This window comes from Dendrobates tinctorius, unplaced genomic scaffold, assembly GCF_039654945.1.
Source record: "Dendrobates tinctorius isolate UK_male_01 unplaced genomic scaffold, ASM3965494v1 ptg000011l, whole genome shotgun sequence".
Lineage (NCBI taxonomy): Eukaryota > Metazoa > Chordata > Amphibia > Anura > Dendrobatidae > Dendrobates > Dendrobates tinctorius.
In genome coordinates this window covers 51,653,850-51,670,092 of record NW_027361679.1, presented here as the reverse complement: position 1 = coordinate 51,670,092, position 16,243 = coordinate 51,653,850, and the positions used below count along the sequence as shown (strand labels likewise).

At 42.1% G+C, this 16,243-nt stretch overlaps 1 protein-coding gene across 1 annotated transcript in view; it reads right to left on the bottom strand.

The window, feature by feature from the left end:
* DNAH6 (dynein axonemal heavy chain 6) overlaps positions 1-16,243 on the bottom strand; it is a 570,270-nt gene that overhangs the window by 397,220 nt on the left and 156,807 nt on the right. Inside the window, exons 25-27 of the mRNA XM_073542156.1 lie at positions 15,565-15,729; positions 5,605-5,718; positions 1,944-2,069 (exon numbers count right to left, since the gene is read on the bottom strand). Coding sequence (XP_073398257.1) covers positions 1,944-2,069; positions 5,605-5,718; positions 15,565-15,729 — 405 coding nt within the window. The remainder of the gene's footprint in view (positions 1-1,943; positions 2,070-5,604; positions 5,719-15,564; positions 15,730-16,243) is intronic.

Here is a 16,243-nt window from a genome sequence, read left to right as displayed (position 1 = left end):
ATGAAAACTGCTTTTCTGTTAGACAGCTTGAGAATTGCTTCAGTGGAAGCCCTTTGGCTTTGTACTATGTACCCAGAGGAACATTTGCTGCCTCTATATCGCATTGTATTAACCCATTTACCCCAGGGCGATATTCCATTTCTTTGTTTGCTTTTCCTCTCGTACTTCCCAGAGCTATACTTTTTTTATTTTTCCATCCCCATAGCCATATCACGGCTTGTTTATTGTGGGACGAGTTGTACTTTTGAATGAAACCATTAATTTTATCATATGATGCTCTAGAAAGTGGGAAAAAAATAAATTCCAAGGGCTTTGAAATTGCAAAAAAAAAGGTGCCGTTCCACAATTGTTTCTTGGATTTTTTATTTAACATCTTCACTATATGGTAAAACTGACCTGGCGATATGATTCTCCTGGTCAGTACGAGTACGCAGACACCAAACGTGTAGTTTTTTTTATTTAAGTGGTGAAAGAAAATTTGGGAAAAAATGTTGCTTTTGTTGCCATTTTCCAAGTTCCATAACGTTTTTATTTTTCGGGATATGGGGCCTTTTGATGGCTTATTTTTGGCACCCTGAGCATTTTGGGGTAGATACGATGTTTGATCGCCTCTTATTGCATTTTATTGGATTGTTTCAGTGGCCAAAAAACATAATTCTGGCGATACAATTTTTTTCGGAATGCCGTTTTTTTTTTTTAATACTGATCGGATTAATTTATTTTCTATTTTAATAGATTGGACTTTTACTAACGCAGCGATACCAAATATGTATATTTTTTATTGCTTATTTTTGTGTTTTTTTTATTTTTTTAAAAACTTTTTTTAACTATTTACTGTATCTGTTAGGGGTTTTAAAGCTACAATCTGATCACTTGTGCTATACATAGCAGTGCATTAGAACTGCTATGTACAAAGAAAACCGCGGTCTCCTATAAACGCCTCCAAAACTTTGGCTTTAACAGGATTGTCATGACAAGCATGAAGGTCTTCAACAGACCTCCGACTGCCATGGCAACCCATCAGCACCCTATGATCACATCACGGGAGTGCTATGGGCCCATGGAATGAGGCGATCCCTGGCGGCAAGGGATACGTGCCGCTGTCAGAGACTGTGTAGCTGCACTTAACAGGTTAACAGCTGCACTGTACCTACGGTTGTTAAAGGCACATGATAGCTGATTAAATGAGGCATCATCAGCCGTGAACAATGCCACTCGGTGTGTGTCAATGGCAGAGACACGACTTTTGACATACATGTATGTCAAAGTTCGTGAAGGGGTTAAAGGGAATCTGCCATCAGGCTTTTGCCACCTAATCTGAGAGCAGCATAATGTAGAGACAGAGACCCTGATTCCAGGGATGTCACTTACTGGGCTGCTTGATGTAGGTTTGATTAAATCACTGTTTTATCACCAGGAGATTATTATTAGAAGACTAGTAAAACTGTTGCCATGCAGTTCTCCATGTTCATGAGCGCTATATAACCTTGTCAGCTTTCTGCCTATGCACAGTGTTTACAGCTGTCAATCAGTGGTGGGGCAGGGTTATACAAAGCTCAACATTCAAAGAACTGGTAGAGCAGAAAACTGTAGAAAGTAGCCCAGTAAGTGATACATCGCTGGAATCAGGGCCTCTACCCCTACATTATGCTGCTCTCATATGGGATAGAAAAACCTGGTGACAGATACCCTTTAATGGTTTTGAAGCATTTGGGATGGGTTCAAGTATGCCACTGTTGAGAGTTAGAAAAACATAAAGGTACATTAGGGCCAAATAAACTTCTATGTGTGGTATAAAATGACTTATAGGAGCTGTATGTATGCGTACATGATACCTTCTTCAGTCTTTTTAACTTATTAAAGCTTCATTCATTCCACTCTGCATTTGGATTCATTTTTTTTTGTGGTTTAGACTTTCATTGACTTTACTAAATGCAAATTACCTGGTCTTTTACAAGGTCACTGACAATGTCCCTTGCATGAACATCAATTGTTATCAAAGCCGTAATAATGTTTCTATGCAGTGTAGGAAGCTGTCCTCGGACAAGCCCGGCTAAAGCATTCAGTCTCTGAATGAAAGAGGTATGCAGATGTTAGAAGAACAATAATACTTTAAGATGATGAAATGCCTCTACATATATATGTAATATATGGATTTTCCCTTGGCGAGAGAGAGAAGGTAGCACTTTCTAAGTGTAGTAAATTTAAAATCAAAGCGACCATTGAAAAATAAGCTTTTCACCTGACAAGGTTGTGCAGGTTCACCGAAAACAATGAGAAAATAAAAATGTATTCAAATCATAACGTGTACAGCCTTCCTCAGGTGTCTGCGGAGCAATTGATACAAAAATCTTCTATGCCCCACCTCCATAATGGATGGGCGGAGCTGTTATGATAAAATTAACATAAAATGAACCATGCATAAAAAGTTATTTTTTCTTACTGTACTGTATGTGTTTCATTTTATGTTATTTTAGTAATAACAGCTCTGCCCATCCATTACAGAAATGGACATATAAGCTTTTTGCATCAATTACTCCCCAGATACCTGAGAAAGGCTGGTTGCAGCCGAAACATGTCTTGATTATAATACATTTTAATTTATTTCATTGTTTTCGGTGAATCACTATTTGGATGAAATTACACCATTTTAAGAGTGCCTATCACCTAGATCATCTATTCCTACATACATATACAATTGTTTGGCAAAGAACTATGTTTCTTGACTCCCCCATACACAGGAATGCTAAGCTCAACTTTGCTCTTCTGGGTTTTCTATGAAAGAGCCACTGCCAGATACAGTGGGGAAAAAAGTACAGGGTGGGCCATTTATATGGATACACCTAAATAAAATGGGATTGGTTGGTGATATCAACTTAATGTTTGTGGCACAATAATATATGGGAGGGGGAAAACTTTTCAAGATGGGTAGTGACCATGGTGGCCATTTTGAAGTCTGCCATTTTGGATCCAACTTTATTTTTTTCAATGGAAAGAGGGTCATGTGAGAATTTCACAAGAAAAACAATGGTGTGCTTGGCTTGAATGTAACTTTATTCTTTTGTGAGTTATTTACAAGTTTATGACCACTTATAAAATGTGTTCAAAGTGCTGCCCATTGTGTTGGATTGTCAATGCAACACTCTTCTCCCACTCTTGAAACACTGATAGCAACACTGCAGAAGAAATGCTAGCACAGGCTTCCAGTATCCGTTGTTTCAGATGCTGCACATCTCGTATCTTCACAGCATAGACAATTGCCTTCAGATGACCCCAAAGATAAAAGTCTAAGGGGGTCAGATCGGGAGACCTTGGTGGCCATTCAACTGGCCCACAATGACCAATCCACTTTCCAGGAAACTGTTCATGTAGGAATGCTCGGACCTGACACCCATAATTAATGGTATGGTGTGGTATATGGGGTGCAAAGACAGTGGGGCCATTCTTCATCAATGGAAACCTCAATGCCACTGGATATCTGAAATTGCTACATGATGATGTGTTGCCCTCTTTATGCACTGAAGATGGCATGTTCCCTGAGTTTTTCCAGCAAGATGGTGCACCACCACATTGTGGGTGTCAGGTCCGAGCATTCCTACAAGGAATCTGACCCCCTTAGACTAGCATTTATTCTGCGGTTTTGCTATCAGTGTGTCAAGAGTGGGAGAAGAGGGTTGCCTTGACAATCCAACACAATGGGCAGCATTTTGAACACATTTTATAAATGGTAATACACTTGTAAATAACTCATGAAAGAATAAAGTTATGTTAAAACCAAGCACACTATTGTTTTTCTTGTGAAATTCTCAATAAGATTGATGTGTCACATGACCCTCTTCCCATTGGAAAAAATAAAGCTGGATCCAAAATGGCCAACTTCAAAATGGTGACCATGGTCACCACCCATCTTGACAAGTATACCCCCTCCGATATACTAATGTGCCACAAACAGGAAGTTGATATCACCAACCAGTCCCATTTTATTTAGGTGTATCCATATAAATGGTCAACCCTGTATTTCGTCGTCCACAAATTGTGCAAGTTCTCCCACTTAAAGAGATGAGAGAGGCCTGTAATTGACATCTTAGGTAGACCACAACTATGAAAATCAAAATGAGAAAACAAATCCAGAAAATCACCTTGTCTGATTTGGCAAGATTTATTTTGCAAATTATGGTGGAAAATAAGTATTTGGTCATTAACGAAAGTTCATCTTAATATTTTGTTATATATGCTATGTTGGCAATGACAGAAGTCAAACGTTTTCTGTAACTCTTCACAAGGTTGGCACACACTGGTGGTGGTATGTTGGCCCATTCCTCCATGCAGATCTCCTCTAAAGCAGTGATGTTTTGGGCCTGTCGCTGGGCAACACAGACTTTCAAATCCCTCCAAAGGTTTTCTATGGGGTTGAGATCTGGAGACTGGCTAGGCCACTCCAGGACCTTCATATGCTTCTTACAAAGCCAATCCTTCGCTGCCCTCATGGTGTGCTTGGGATCATTATCATGCTGAAAGACCCATCCACGTTTCATCTTCAATGCCCTTGAGGATGGAAGGAGTTTTGCACTCATAATCTCACAATACATGGCCCCATTCTTTCATATACACGGATCAGTCGTCCTTGTCCTTTTGCAGAGAAACAGCCCCAAAGCATGATGTTGTTACCCCCATGCTTCACAGTAGGTATGGTGTTCTTTGGATGCAACTAAGCATTCTGTCTCCTCCAAACACGACGACTTTTGTTTCTACCAAACAGTTCTACTTTGGTTTCATCAGACCATATGACATTCTCCCAATACTCTCCTGGATAATCCAAATGATCTCTAGCAAACTTCAGAAGGGCCTGGACATGTACTGGCTTAAGCAGGGGGACACGTCTGACACTGCAGGATCTGAGTCCCTGGTGGCGTAGTGTGTTATAGTGGTCCCAGCTCTATGCAGGTCATTCACTAGGTCCCCCTGTGTGAGAGCGAGAGCCAGAATTCTTGCATGTTTTTAGGTGATCAAATACTTATTTTCCACCATAAATTGCAAAATAAATCTTGCCAAATCAGACAAGGTGATTTGCTGTATTTGTTTTCTCATTTTGTGTCTCAAAGTTGTGGTCTACCTGTAATGTCAATTACAGGCCTCTCTCATCTTTTTAAGTGGGAGAACTTGCACAATTGGTGGCTGACTAAATACTTTTCTCCCCCACTGTATCTAAGGCAGAGCTTATCTCTCCACCAGGACCCCCATTCACACATCCTTATGTCATGCTCTGAGTATGAATCATAATTCACAGGCTGCCGGCGGTTCATCTCAACATGACAGCTTCCTAGACATATTTTTGGCTGTCAAGCTGGAGTCAGAAGACTTGTGGTTGATCAGTAATCAGGGTCCGTACTCAGACTGTGACACATGGATGGGGGAATATCAGCCAATCCTGTTGATGTCAGTGAGTCTGGCTGACTTTAGGGATAACGTACAGCCAAACTTCCATTATTTTGGAACTTTCAAAACTTCAATCACCCAAGGATACTACATTTTTGGAATTTGACTACATAAATAAGTTTTGGTCTAGGTGTAATGCTATGAGATACCCATGTACAACTAATATACCTCAAAATTAACATTTTCAAACTCTGCCACAGAATTCTTATTTTCTTCTGCTTCTCCTTCAAGACAATGAGTTAGGTCTCTGCACCACATGAGCTGAGAAATCGTCAACACTACCTAGAAGAAAAGTAATAGAAATCCACTTATCCATATCTTAGATATCATATTTCAGTGGTACATTTCTGGAAAAACCCTAAACACTAATTTTGATAATAGATAAAGCTGGATAATTATTTCTTGAACACCAGAATACATTTATTATCTGACTGAATGATACAGTAACAAACAGACTGTAATGGCTGACATCCTTGTAGTATTCGGTATGAAGAACTCCTCATATGTTAGAGATGATTGTAGGAAATTATAAGCTCCTGCTCGATTCAGTGGTTTACTATAAGAAACTTGAAGTGCTATTGGTATTTTTTTCTACAGTGCGACTACATAGAACATCAAAGTTCATAGAACATGCCTTAAAATGCATGGGCAACCATGGTGTCCATTGTCTCCATGAATGATCTATCAGTTCCTCCTCAAAGCATGCATTCAGGATGCTTGAAACTCTCTATGGGAATTACCGTAGATCTGTGTATTATGGGCTACAACATGTTTTTTACAATTTTGAAATAAATATTCATTAATAAGATAGTAAAATAAATAAATAGAAATTATATTAGGGTGTGTGCACACGTTGCGGATTTTGCTGCGGATCCGCAGCGTTTCTGGCCCTGCAGGTCCGCAGCAGAATCTGCTGCGTTGTACAGTACCATTTTACTCTATGTAAAATGGAAACCGCTGTGCACATGCTGCAGAATTTTCCACGCGGTTCTGCTGTGGTTTCAAATCCGTAGAAAGAAATGACATGTCACTTCTTTTCTGCGGATTCCGCTGCGGTTTACCATCTCCTCCATTGTAGAGGTGATAAACCACAGGGCAAAACTGCAGCCTAATCCGCAGGTAAACCGCAGGTCTTTTGACCTGAAATTTACCTGCGGATTTTACAAAATCCGCGGGAAGAAATCTGCAGCACCTAAAAACTACGTGTGCACATACCCTTAAAGGAAGAACTGGATCATTTTATGATTGTTTGTATCTTTACTTTACAAGCTAAAACGGAATCTGTGCACTTTATTATCATGACTGATCTTATCGGGAACAGTTTTCCAAGAAAACATGGTTAATGATTTTTTCATGTCCGTGTAACTAACCATAGTACACTTTATGTTAATCAACTAATGCTGTGTTCACACATTTTTTTGGGAGTGGAAATTGACCTCAAAGGCCATGTGCACACAGTGTTTTTCAGATGCTGGCGCAGCCGCAGATTTTTCCAAGGGAAAATTGGTGGTCATTTTCCCGAAGCAGCACCGCAGGCGGCTTTGCTGTTGTTCTTGCAGCATCTCTTTTTTTCTATACTGTGAAGTGTAGACAGCGGGCAGCTTTCCTTAGGAAGAATAAGCATGGCACTTATTTTAACCACTCCAAGGTTTCCAAACCCTGAAGTGGTTAAAAATGTGACATAAGATGGAACATGTGCACAGCAATGTTGTTTTGACATTATTCTGCACCATGTTCATTTTATGGTGCGCTATTGCAACGCTTTTTCAGGCATAGGAATCTGCTTAAAAAAGATGTCATGTCCACATACACAAAAACTGCTTCAAAACCTCTTTGTAAAATTTTCAGAATAATTTCTATAGGAAATTCACTTTGCTGTTCATGTAAGTTTTTTTATCTGTTTTTCTGAAGACGTTTTGAAAAGAAAAAAAAAAACACCTGAAGAAAGTACATCTCCCTTCTCTGAAGAGGATCCTAAAGGAAAATTCTCCAAAGTAAGCACTGTCCAATCAAAAGGCTGCAAAGTACACTCTGGGAAGAGTAAGTTTTTCAAAACTCTTCAAAGATATGTACACACAGCATCTTCTTCATGGTATGTGCACACAACATCTCTTTCAGATGAATTTAATCTCCAATCTCCCTGAAAAAAATGCCAAACTACCTATGTAATAAATTACCTAACATAATGCACAGCAATATAAAAGTGAGACTGCTGTGCACATGTTCAGTCTTTTGTTACTTCTTTTAACTGCTTCACTGTGGAAAAATCATGAAGTGCTTAAAAGATATTACATGTGCACTAGTGATGGGCTAACATGCTTGGATAAGGTGCTATCCGACCATGGTCGGGTGCTAACCAAATGACTTCGGCATGCTTGAATATATGTTCGAGTCCCCACAGCTGCATGTCTCGCAGCTGTTCAACAGACGCAACACATGCAGGGACTGCCTAACAAACAGGTAATCACTGCATGTGTTGTGGCTGTCGAACAACCATGAGACATGCAACCGGGGAGAATTAACATATTTTTCGAGCACGCCAAAGACACTCTGTTAGCACAGGAGCATGCTTTGATAACGCCTTATCCGACCATGTTTGCTCATCACTAATGTCCACTCTTCGCGCGGCTTTGTTTGGAAGCCTCCTAATCTCTATAATAGAAGTTGTAGGTAAAAGTCACCAATGACAGCACCTCCACAAACTGCCGCCGGAGAAGATTCTGTAAAAAAGACACTGGCTTCTTTGTTAATGAAAACTCAGGCTGATTAATGACATCATGTGCACATACCCTTTAAGTGATTACTCAGGTTGGGTTTTTTAGTGGGCCTACTAAAAAAAAAGCCACAAAAATTTCTTTGTGCACATACTCTAGGGCCAGAGTCACACTACTGTATAACACAATATCCTCTGTGCTTGATGTCACCTCACAACACAACACAACACAAATGTGACATCAATCCGTCCAACTATCACCCCACTTGCCACCAAACCAGGACAAATGGGAAGAGCGAGGTTAAATGCCATATTTGGCGCATCTTATGGATGCGCCATTTCTGGAGCGGCTGAGAGCTGTTGTTTTTAGTCTCCGAGGGGGCCAATAACCTTACCCCCTTCCTAGGCTACTAATATCAGCCTGCAGCTGTCTGCATAGTCTTTGCTGGTTATTAAATATAGGGGGACCCTACATCTATTTGGGGGGTACCCTATTTTAATTACCAGTAAAGGCTAAATATACAGCTGTGAGCCAATATTAATAGCCTAGGAAGCTCCACGGGTATTACCCACTTCCCAGGCTATAAACATCTGCCATCAGCTGTCTTATCCCTCCCTCCTGGTTATTAAAATTTTGCTGGAGCCCATTCTATTTTTTTTAGAAAATCATTTAATTAGTAATAAAATACACGTACAGTAAGCTACACAAGCACTGTACTAATTATACATATGAGAGAACAGCTCAACAAAAATGTCAGTATCATAGTTGAAAAAAGGAGATGTTGATAAAATACCAAGGTATTAATACTGAAATAATGGACAAATATGCGGACTGATCGCACAATATCAATAGAGCACAAGAGACCAAACAGATGATAATAAAGTCCATAATATATTCAAAAATTTCATAGAAAAAAGTTTTTTTATTATTCATCAATACATATACAGGTATACATATGACTGAATTCTTTATATCTATTCTATTCTGTCGGGTCTTGCTGTGATTTTACTGTACGCAGCAGATGAACTGCCGACATTTCAAAGGACAACGGTGTGTAAAAATCAGATGGCACTCGCATGGTCCGAGTGCTGTGCGATTTTGTTTTTCGCACCCATTGACTTTTATTGCCGAATGTGATTTGATTTCCAATTACAATCACATCATGCTACAAATTTTTCCAGTCTAATCGTGATGGTAAAAAAAAATCGCAGATGAACACACAATGATTTAATAACATTGCTCAGTATGTAATGTCTGTGTGAAGTGCATATAATCTCTTTCTGGTATGGTTTAAATCCACACAGCTTTCCCTGGCATCTGACTGTCTGTGTGAAGTACATATAATCTCTTTCTGGTATGCTTTTCTTACCTACCATTTCTTTTCCATGATCTGTTTCATTCCTCTTGATTATGTTATTCTGGCATATCCTTGACTTGCTCCCTCTCTTGTATGACCTGTGTTTAACTCTCAGCATCTGACCTGACCATACTCACTCACAACCTCATTCACATCTGATTGCCCTTAGCTGAAGATATATTCAGACGCATGAGTCTGATCAAGACTTTAGTCTGATCCATGCATCTTTCCAATTACACCTTTCAAAGTACAGCTTTCTAAGTACAATACTAGAATTAGACCAGAATTGGACTGGAATTGACTGTAAGGTAATGGAATAGAAAACCACTACAATGTTTCTGTTTCTTTTCACTTTCACCCCCCATACTACTTTATTTCTTACTATCTCCTGTAATTCCTCCACCTAGTAAGGAACTAGTTATATCTCCCTCCATCCTCCCCAGCTATCTCACCTCCTCGTCACAACTGTTTCTCCACATACACTCCTTTTTCTCCAGACACACACCGCCACATTATGTCCTATCCTGCTCCCACCTTGTTAAGCTCTGTCTGCTACTCTTCATTGCTGGCGACATATCCCCAAATCCTGGCCTTCCTTAACACATCCCCACACTCATTTCTAACACCCTGCCATGATCCTCTACATGTTTTCGCAACCATGATAACCTCATACCCATTCATCCAGCCCCCACTCCCCCGGTCCCCCTACCTGGAGCACTATGAAATGCACGCTCTGTCTGCTGTCGTATATATCCATGACCACTTTATCACTAACAAACTCTCCTTCCTTGGCATCACTGAAACCTGGCTCACCCCCTCTGACTCAGCCTCTCTAGCTGCACTTTCTTATGGTGGATTCAATCTCTCTCACACCCTTCACCCCAGCAACATAGTGGAGGAGTTGGCTTGCTCCTGTCCGATACCTGCTCCTTTACCCCAATTCCACTACCACCCTCTGCTACTCTTCCCTCATTTGAGGTGCACTCCATCCACATCTACTCCCCCTCCAACTGGCTGTAATCTACCACCCACCAGAACTAGCCATCCTCACCTTTCTCGACCGCTTCACCACCTGGCTACTTCATTTCCTTTCTGCTGACATCCCCACTATCATCATGGGTGACTTCAACATCGCCATTGACACTTCAACCTCAGCTGCTTCTAAACTTTTATCACTGACTGCCTCCTTTGACCTCACTCAATGGTCTTCTGCGGCCAATCACAAAGATGGCCACATGCTGGACCTTATCTTCACCCGCCTCTGTTCCCTTACTAATCTCACTAACTCAGCCCTCCCCATCTGACCACAACCTACTGATATTCTCTTCCCTCTCCTCTCCATGTGCGCATCCTCCACTCCGCAAACTCACCCTCGCAAAAATCTCAAACACCTCAATTTACACTCACTCTCTGCATCCCTTCTCCCTCTTATAGACATAGCTTCCTTACATGACACAGATGCTTCTGCCACTTTATATAACACTACAATAACAGCAACAGTCCATTTGGCCACCCAGCAACAGCAAAACTCATGCACAGCAAAACTTGTACAATCAGCAGGCAAAACTGGCTGACCAGCCTGATGGACTTCCAGGGTTGCTGAGATGGAAGAGATGCTGTTCTGCCGAGCACTTTATCGCATACAAGCAGTCCCTCGCCAGCTTCAAGTCCACGGTCACTGCTGCAAAACAAACTTACCTCTCATCTCTCATATCCTCCCTGTCTCACAACCCTAAAAAGCTTTTGAACACATTCAATTCTCTACTCCGTCCCCCAGCACCTCCTCCCTCTCCCCTCCTTTTGGCTGAAGACTTTGCCTCTTTTTTTAAGTAGAAGATCGATAACATCAGAGAAAGCTTTGGCCCACAGCTCCCAATGCCCCTCCTCTTAAATGCTCAGCCCTGTTCTTCCAAAACCAGTTTCTCCACCAAGAAATATCAGCTCTCCACCCTTCTGTCAAGATGACATCACACCACTTGCACACTTGACCCACTCCCTTCCCACCTCATCCCTAATCTCGCCACAGTCTTCTTCCCAACCCTAACACATCTCTTCAATCTTTCACTTGCAAATGGTGTCTTCCCCTCATCCTTCAAACATGCCTCAATCACACCCATCTTCAAAAAGCCCTCCCTCGACCCATCCTCTGTGTCTAGCTATCGCCCGATTTCACTTCTCCCTTATGCCTCAAAGCTACTAGAACAGCATGTCCATCTTTAACTGTCCTCCCACCTCTCCTCCTGCTCCCTCTTTGACCTGTTACAATCTGGCTTCCGACTGCATCACTCAACTGAAACTGCCCTAACTAAAGTCACCAATGACCTACTAACTGCCAAGAACAAGCAACACTACTCTACACTGTCCTCCTTCTCCTGAATGTCATGGTCGGTTGTGTTGGACCGTCTGGGGTTAATTTCTGAGGCCTCAATCTGATGGGGGAGGGCTTTTTATAGCCTCACTCAGGCATTCCCTGCTGTCAGTTATACTTTTGCCCTCGGCTTAGTTAAGTGACCTCTGTGAGTTGTGCTGCATGGCTGCTTTTCTGCCTGATTACCTGCTTTTGACCCAGTCTGTTGCCTATTATGTTCTTGCCTGCTGATTCGGTACTTTGTGTCTGTTCTCCTGGTTTCTGACTTTGGCTTCGTCTCTGGATATCCTCCTGTCTAGTCCCCTGGTACTTGTGCTGCCCATACAGGTGTGACCCTTGGACTGTCCCTGACTTTCCTCCTGTCTAGCGCTCATCAGCGCTTCTGTTTGTGCTATACCTGCTGGTAGGGTCTTTATTTCGGGCCGGCATCTCTCTCTGTTCCTGCTCTTTCTGGGAGACCTGCAGCCGGCTCCGCCCCTTGATAGTCACATGGTTCAGGTCCTGTTAGTGCACAATCGCTGGGACGTCCTCCTCTCCCTAGGGAATACGGTAAGCCCCTGTAGCACAACGGATTTCTCAGGGTCCAGAAACTGACTAATGTCAGTTCTGGATAGCCTGATACTGGATCTGTCTTCTGCCATTGACAGTGTGGACCATTTCCTCTTGTTACAGATTCTCTCATCTCTTGGCATCACAGCTTTGGCCCTATCCTGGATCTCATCATATCTAACAGACCGGACATTCAGTGTCTCCCTCTTCCACAACACCTCCTCACCTCGCCCCCTGTCTGTTGGTGTTCCCCAAGTCTCAGTTCTAGGACCTCTACTCTTCTCCATCTACACCTTCGACCTGGGACAGTCCATAGAATCCCATGGTTTGCAGTATCATCTCTACACCGATGACATGCATATCTACTATCTGGACCTGACATTACCTCCCTAGTGACCAAAATCCCACAATGCCTGTCCTCTATTTCATCTTTTTTTCTGCTCGCTTTTTAAAACTGAACATGGACAAAACAGAATTCATCATCTTTCTCCCATCTCACTCTACCCCTCCATCAATGTCAATGGCTGCTCACTTTCCAGAGTCCCGCATACTCGGTGCCTCGGGGGTGATCCTCAACTCTGCCCTCTATTTCAAGCCAAATATCCAAGTCCTTGCCTCCTCCTGCCGACTCCAGCTCAAAAATATTACCCGGATCCGTACATTCCTTGACCAAGAAACTGCAAAAACGCTCGTGCACACCCTCATCATCTCCCGCCTCGACTATTGCAAACTCCTACTCTCTGGCCTCCCCTATAGCACTCTTACACCACTCCAATCTATCCTAAACTCTGCTGCTCGACTAATCCTCCTGTCTCCCAGTTATTCCCCAGCCTCTCCTTTCTGCCAAGCTCTTCACTGGCTTCCTATTATCCAGAGGCTCCAATTCAAAACCCTAGCTATGACATACAAAGCCATCCACAAACTGTCTCCTCTATACATCTGTAGCATGGTCTCCCGGTACTTACCTACATGTAACCTTCGATCCTCTCAAGATCTTCTCCACTCCCCTCTTATCTCTTCCTCCCACAACCACATACAAGACTTCTCCCGTGCTTCCCCCATACTGTGGACTCTCTACCCCAACTCATCAGACTTTTACTTACCACGGAAACCTTCAAAAGGAACCTGAAAACCCACCTCTTCCGAAAAGCCTACAACCTAAAGTGATCCTCAGTCTACTGAACCGCCGCACGACCATCTCTACCTTCTCCTAGTGTATCCTCACTCATCCCCTGTAGTCTGTGAGCCTTCGTGGGCATGGTCCTCTCTCCTTTTGTGTGTGCCTTGTATTGCTCATGTTTATTGTACTTGTCTATGTATGCCCCTTTTTCACATGTAAAGCGCCATGGAATAAATGGCACTATAACAATGAATAATAATAATGTAATCCGATTTTTAAACAGATTGCATTTCTCCAATTTCATCGCAAGTGGGAATGAGCCCTAATACTGAAAGTTATTAAGGAACCTAGAGCAGCTTGTCAAATCTATGTTTGTCAAGACTACCCAGAGCTAAGAGGGTTTGTCCAGACCTTAGCTGTTCATACTAGAAACTTAAAATGTCAGACGAAGGTGTGCACGCGTTAGGGTACCGTTACACTTAGCGATGCACCAGCGATCCCGACAACGATATGGATCGCTGGTGCATCGCTAAGTGGTCGCTAGTGAGCTGCCACACAGGCAGATCTCACCAGCGACATAGCAGGGGTCGGGGGTCGCTACTTACCTGTCAGACGCGGCTATCCAGGCGTCCTCCCGCCCGCGTCCAGGGAGTTCTCGCGTGACCAACGATGAGCAGCGGGGGAGCCGGTCGGAGGTAAGTATCAGACATAGCGATATCACTAGCAATATCGCTGCTACGTCACAAAATCGGTGACTTTACAGCGATATTGCTAGCGATATCGCAGTGTGTAACGGGGGCTTAAAGTATTTGCTGCTGACATTTCTGCATTAAAAACGGGTATAAACAGAAAAGATTTCCAGCTCACAGATAGCAAACTCTTATGGCCCTTGGCAATTTCTTTATTAACATGAATATAGTACAGTTTGCACATTTTTTTTACATGTATATTTTAAAGACACGTATTAATTAATTAGTGAGCCAGTGAGCTAATCAGAATTTAGCAGTATTTAGCAAACAGCTTACCAATGTGAAAGCATCATGATTAAAGCTGCCTAGTCACTAGAAACGTGTGAATGCCATCATGGAAACCTTGAATTTTATTCCTCTGTACTATATTTATGTGAATAAAGAAATTACCAAGTGCCCGTGATCTGGATTTCCTTCATTTCCACTGATAAAAACACGTCTCTAGGTAGGAAAAATGCTGAATAAAAAACACTACATTTTTGCAGAGCATTTAACCCTTTTTTAAACCCTTTTTTTCATTTATCAGAGAAAAATGCTGAAAAGACTGACATGTTGAAAATTTGAATCTGCTTAAAATCTGAAAGGAAAAAATTAAAAATAAGTAACATGTGGATGAGACTTCATGAATCTCATTTACTTTGCTGGGACAATAAAATACTATGTCTTTCACGAGAAAAACAAGTGGAAAAATGCAAATATGCAATGTGTGAACATACTCTAATACTCACCTTACTGAAACCTTGCCTCCTGTACTTTCTCTTTCCGTGTTCCCGTGCTGTACACGTTTAGTCTGTTGTTACTTCTTTTACCACGTTCAGGGTTTGGAAACCATTCAGCAATTAAAAGAAGCATCATGACAGCAAAGCCGCCAGTAGAACAGCTTCAGGAAAAAGCCGCCAGCTAAAAAATGCCTTGTGTACAAACCCACTGAGTGGAAACTTAGCAGAAACTCTCTAAATCCTCATCCAAATTTCAAAACTGTTGAAAAACTTTAAGGTTTCATTCAGTTTCAGCTTTGAAAACTTAGGAAAAAGACTCTGTGGGCACAAAGCCTTAGAATGGAAAACCTTGTGAGTATTTTTTCTTCTCTTTTGTGCAATCTATTCTATTATTTCTAAACACTGTTTTTCGGTGATTCCTTTGTATCCCCGTTCATACATTTACATTTGACCAGCTTGCTTTTGCTGAAATTGCCTGTGCCCCCGACGACCAATGTGCAAAAATTTCGCACAGGCCAAGCTAGTATAAGACATATTATTAAAACTATTTACCTGGGAAGGATGTCCAGCAACTACCCATTCAACTCTGCTTTTACTTTGGTAATCAGCTATTGCAGCTTTGCTGAGACGTCTCAGAGAACTATACATTGCTTCTTCCACCTTGCCCAGCCAGTCCTCCACATTTCCTCTGGCTTTCAGGCCTTTTCCCAGGCTCACCTACAGAATAGCACAAGGGTGCATTTTAATCGTCAGCAACAAACAAACAAATATACACAAACAATGATGGCTACCAGAGAGGACACCAAGCGGTTCTCACAGAGCCCACTGCTGTGACCACTTTGTCGCAAATAACAGCAGGGGGAATCACTGAGATCCCACCGCTGTCACTAGTTTGTCAGGGAGACGCAACTCCGCTGCCTTCAATCACCAGGACAATTACACAATTAACTGACGAGTGATGGACGAGGCCGCGGCTGCTTCCAGTATTAGCTCAGTTATTGGGGAATTCACAGTGCGTGTATGGTATATACACCTCCGATTCCAGCGCATGGAATATTTTATACTCCAGTACGATCACTGCCAACTCCACAATAACAAAAAGAACTACTAGCTGCCACCACCAATCGTTATACAGGCCAATTGAACACCCATTACAGGTAATGTATGGCTTCAGTGGCGCGGTTTATAGAGCAAGAGGAACAGAGCTATTAAATTTTATATATTTAATCTG